The sequence below is a fragment of the Juglans regia genome, chromosome 10, assembly GCF_001411555.2.
Source record: "Juglans regia cultivar Chandler chromosome 10, Walnut 2.0, whole genome shotgun sequence".
NCBI classification, from domain to species: Eukaryota; Viridiplantae; Streptophyta; class Magnoliopsida; order Fagales; family Juglandaceae; genus Juglans; species Juglans regia.
The window spans coordinates 14,937,334-14,942,856 of record NC_049910.1 but is presented as its reverse complement, the minus strand read 5'-3'; the positions used below and the strand labels follow the sequence as shown (position 1 = coordinate 14,942,856).

The 5,523-nt window shown below is 36.3% G+C and overlaps 1 protein-coding gene across 1 annotated transcript; it reads right to left on the bottom strand.

The window, feature by feature from the left end:
• Window positions 1–1,622: 1,622 nt before the first annotated feature.
• On the bottom strand, window positions 1,623–2,702 carry LOC109021846 (MLP-like protein 423). The gene is made up of 2 exons (XM_019004577.2): window positions 2,507–2,702; window positions 1,623–2,039 (listed from the first exon to the last, which is right to left on the bottom strand). The coding sequence occupies exons 1-2, from the start codon at window positions 2,676–2,678 to the stop codon at window positions 1,756–1,758; spliced, it is 456 nt and encodes a 151-aa protein (XP_018860122.2). The 5' UTR covers window positions 2,679–2,702; the 3' UTR covers window positions 1,623–1,755.
• Between the last annotated feature and the right edge of the window lie 2,821 nt (window positions 2,703–5,523).

Sequence of the window (5,523 nt, the reverse complement as noted above, 5' to 3'; positions counted from 1 at the left end):
TTGTTTGCGGGGTGCCTTTGCAGGATCCCACCATTCTGGATACCCAATCAGTTCATAACATCGTGACTTAGTATTCCCAGTTCCACCACAATGAGTACAAATGCATTCTGATTTTGTTGTTCCCATCTCATAGCTGCGATTCTGAGATCCCGATGACCAATTTTGATCAGTGGTAGGACCAGTTGATCAATCTGGTTTAGGCTTAGCTCGGCGTGCCACCATTACAGATGACTTAACACGATCAACTTCACCATTTAGTGTGGTTCTGCGAACAGAGTCACGACGTATGTAAGCATAGGCTTCTTCAAGATCCAGTATCGGGTCCTTCCTGAGAATCTCACCCCAAACTTGTTCAAATTATGCATCCAAGCCATTCAAGAAAATGTGTACACGCAATCTTTCAATTGATTTTCTATAGGCAATAACATCATCAGGACCTTTCATTACAATCTTATCACGATGATCCAATTCTTGAAAAATTTCCACAAGATCACCATAATAGATTGATAGAGGGTGACCAGTCTGTTTGGTAGAGAAGCTCTCTGATTCAGTGCAAAAAGTTGTGATTCATATGATCCATCATAGAAAGCTTTGGCAAGAGCACTCCAGATTTCATGTGCGGCAGTAGTTGAATATAGCACTTCATAATATCCGGCGACATAGAGTTTAGCAACCACCCCTTGACCTTTTGATTTTCATCATACCACTTTGCATAGGAAGCATCAGTATCCTATGGAAGTGGTGTTTTGCCCATAATATATTCAAGCTTCTCACGTCCTGCAATTTGCATCTCCATGATTTGGGACCATACATCGTAGTTAACTTCAATAAGAATGACGCTGGTTGTGAAACTAGAGTTTTCAGATTGAACATGAATAATTGGTGTTGATTCAGTTTTGTCATTCGGCATGGCGCAAAAGAGAAAAATATATATATATATATATATATATATATATATATATATATATATGAGAGTTCAGCGGTGATCGAAACTGCTTTGTTACCAAGTCAGAAATAAGGTTTCCTTGAAAAACTTGTATTACTCTTCTCAATGTTGGCATAAATAGCCACTGTACATGGTAAGATCTTGAAGTTAAGGATCGTGATAGACTAATCTAAGAAAGCAGTAACTACCTAGATAATTACAGAGATTCTAGTCTATTTTATACAACTAACAACAAAGGAAAGAAATGAAGAAAGGAAATAACCTTTGAGCATTAACAGAGGTACACCAGCTTGGAAAGAATCACTCAAGAAATATCAACATTTCTGCATTCATTTTTTTCAGCATCTCTAGAGGTAATCTATATATTTGTATCCAAAAGATTGAGTAATGTAAAGGGATTTACTGGATACTAAGGAGAACTCATCTATAGAGAGAGTTGGAGTACTCAATAGCTAATCCTTTCACTACCACTAATCGGCTACAATAATAATTCCCATTTTTTTTTTCCTTTTTTTTTTCCCTTTCCAGAAAGCCCACACATACAACTCTGTTTATTTTGGGATATCAGGTTCTCCAAAAATGATCACACGTATGATGAAATTGTTTATCAGTAGGCAAACATAACCAATCATGACATCCCACATCATCGAGTACTTAATTCCCCACATGCATGGACTGTACTTTTAACATATATAGCTTTTGATCATTAAGAAATTTTTATGATCAGAGTTGTAATATAAAAGTATAAAACACAAAGTAGCACAGTACATGTTATAGTTCAACATGGCTCATTTATTTAAGGTGGCTAGCTAGAAGCATGGCTCAAACTTGTCAAACCACTTGAGGAAACCCAGAGCTGCATCCCTCGCCTGTTCTGGTGGAGGCGTTGCCGGCGTCAATGCCTCAAACTCTGCCCTCCATTCAGCCACGCACATCTCCTTCTCTTTTCCTTGCACTGGTATAAATGAGAAGGTAACCTTATATGGTTCATACATCCTAGTTAGATCACCTCCAATTACACTATATGTTACCGACTTCCCTTTCTCCACCTTCTCTATCTTCTGAGTTGATTCTTTCACGTATTTGCTGACGCCTGAAAAGTACAGAACATTTTGCGTGGTTAGTTATTAATTTCCATTAGGAATCTCAATACCCAAAATTATGCTACTAATATTGCCATGAATGCAATGGGTTTTGTTCTTTTTTCGTTTTCTTTTTTGGCTAGATCGGTTTAAGAAATAAGGTCGATGGAATCTAGGACTTGAACTCAAGTTAGAAATTGTCATTCTAGGGAGCTTTTGATGACTGAGAGTTTGGACATCCATCCTCAACTTGGTCAAGTATTTTTTTATTTTTATTTTTATTTTTACCTATATGTAGAGAAGTGTTCTTGTTTGCTGAAAGACTCTTAAGATTTATTATCTCTACCACTTCAATTGAGCTGGAACGAGATAGGGTAAGATATCAATCATGCCAAACGGAAGTGCATGTATATATATATATAGAGAATAAAGGGAGACTCGCAGATACTCGAGCTTTGAGATCAGTGAAAGACACTACCAGGGCCGAGCTTGAAACGCCCAAGACTCCCGGGGCTGCCATCTCCTTTGATGTATTCAGCTTGGGCAAGCATTTCCGGATTTATTTTGCTAATAATTTCGTTGTCTGTGTACATTTCCCAGGCCTTCTCGGCAGGAACATTGAGCACCACTTCCCCTTTCATGCTCCTCATCTCCCTCTCTGTGGTATGTTTCAGAATGAGAATGGGGACTTTATATACAAGGACACGGGGAAAGAGATGCTCTCTCCAGGTGGACATTTCTTTCATCGACGGAAAATGCAATCAAGCCACGTACTATCTCTATCTCATCTCTCTGCTTTTATTTGGTTTTTTCTTTCTTTATTTTAGAAGAGGTCTCTGAGTTGGTTGATGAAATATTTAAATAAGATCATGTCTGTCTATTATCATAGCATGCTTAAAAATACAACAAACTCCCACATGGAAAACAAAGTCATCCACGCATAAATTGAATATGAACTTGCATTCAAAGAACACAATCAAGCGCTAAGATTAATCCTTGCAGTCCATACAGTTCTAGACATCAAATCTGAAAAAAAAAATTATACCCTAAAGTCCACCGGTAACCCAAAACCTCATATACTATAGTTTGCAAAACCTCAAACTTAAGGCTCTGATATCAACTATAACGCCTCATTCCCATGGGTCTAGAGAGTTAGCTCATGCTTCCTAAAATCATCTCTAATAACACATTAAAAATAACCCAGAGAGTCCATAAAATTTTAACTTATTTGTTCAACACAAATATCCATATTCTTCCATAAGAACACAAAAAAAGTACCTCAATAAAATACATTAAAATCTAAACAAAGACTTGGAAATATCCATGACTCAAAATACCAAAGCAACATAAAATAATAACACTACCAATTAAGACTACAAAAAAAAAAAAAAAAAAATCCTTATACCCTATGGCACTTAATCTTCTACGATCATCAAAACTTACTAGTATTCCCTATTCTTGACTTCCAGCTGATGCATCAAAATTATCTAAAAAATACTGTGGAGATAATGGGTGACTTATCAACAACTTAGTAAACAAATAACATATACTAGTGTTTAAACATGAGCATTTACAGAGTTCAAAATGCAAAATAAAATATAATTATTTTTATAATGCAGAATCAGAACATGATATCAAAAATAACAGAGCGAAAGTTTAAAAATATTCTTATTTAAAATTCCTTTGGCACAGCGTAACTGAAATATCACATCAGAACATAATTTCATGTTTAACCCCCTTGATAGGATTGTCCAAACCTAGGCGACCAATCGAGCAGAAACAGAATGTGAAATCTTCCCCTTATTATTCTAGGAGCCCCGAGTGTGCACATAGGAAAGACCACGCATAAAACCACTTTGCTTCCAAAGTGAATGCACCGGAAATAGAAAAGTTGGTACCAACACGAACAGAGGCTACATTTTTACACTCGTGGTAAGGTTAAAACGAAACATAAACAGAATGTCATGCCAGAAGTTATATAAATCACATCATATCATATTAGAGTGCAGAACATCTTTGGAACATAACAGAACCAAATCACAAAAATATAATTTATGCACAAATTTCCATATTCGCTCTCTTTTGCACAGTTCAGAAACAAAATGCCAAATAGCTCATGTCTATATCAGTAATGCCAGAAAATACTTTATTCTTATACAGAACTTCATGAGTAATGCCGAACAAATAACTGTGGTTGTTTCAAATTTATTTTCGTAACAAAACATGCATATTTTCTAAAATTTACCTCAATTCATTTCTTTGATTCAAAGTTTAGCATAAGAACCCTACTTACCTAGACTTCTTAGGTTTATAAGAATTTTTCCACAACAGTGCTGAGCAAATATTAATCGTCACCTATAAAATAGTCACATAGCTTCCGTAAATTTTTGATCGAACACGTATTTCGATACTTAAACCTGAAACGCTAAAAAACCTATTTTTCCTAAATGTCTAAAATTCACTTAACCCTAAAATATTATTACTTCCCAAATTAATCAACATACACTTGATTTCTCCATCTAACACCCTAAACTCTAAATGATTTTCTGTAGAAATAGATTGTATGGCTAACATATTCATTCGATTAAAACTAAGTTGGCCACGTGCAAAGACACATCCAACTTAATATTTACTTTTCATGATTATAACGAAGTCTATTACAGTAAACATCAATGCTTCATTTAATATAAAAAATAGACTTAATCATATTTACAGCGTAAAAAAAATAAAATTAAACATTTACTTCTGAAAATTTATTTATAAAAATTCTAATACTAAGTAATATAATTTAAAATCCTAAATATCTTCTATAATAATATTTATACCTAAAACAAATCCTTCACAGAGTAAATGAAAACCAAGCCCAACGTATCATCAGCCTGCTTACAAGGATATTTTGGGAATAGAGATAAGTAAGCCTGGGTTGTTTGGAAAAACTAAGATAAGCCATAACTCAATACACACTCAACCCAAACCGTGTACCAAAAAAGTGTCCATACTCACCAAGAGGGAAGGAGAGTCGCAACGGGTAGTGAGGTGGGCGGAGGTCAAAGTTGGTTGATGTGGCGGCATGAGACTGAGAGAGAGATAAAGTGATGAGAGAGAGAGAGAGAGAGAGATGAGCGAGAGAGGGAGAGAACATGATGAGAGAAAAAGGCGTGAGGGGGAGAAATAGAGAAGATGACAATGGCTTACCATGAGGAGGACGATGGACCTGAGGTGGAAACGGTCGACAATTTCTGTGGGGTTTTCGACGTGGTTGGGCTCTCAATGATAGTGGTTTACAGTGGCTCATGATGGAGAGTGGGTCCATTATGTTTTGGTGCAAGAAACAGAGGCTTTTGGTGGTGGTTCCTGGTTGCTAGCCAAGGTCCTCACTCCGTAGGTTTACGATAGTGGAATTGGCTATGGTGGTGCTCTGGTGGGGGGCAACGACTAGGGTGAATTATGAGAGAGCCATACTTTGTTTTGAATGTGGAAAAATAAGGGCTTTTT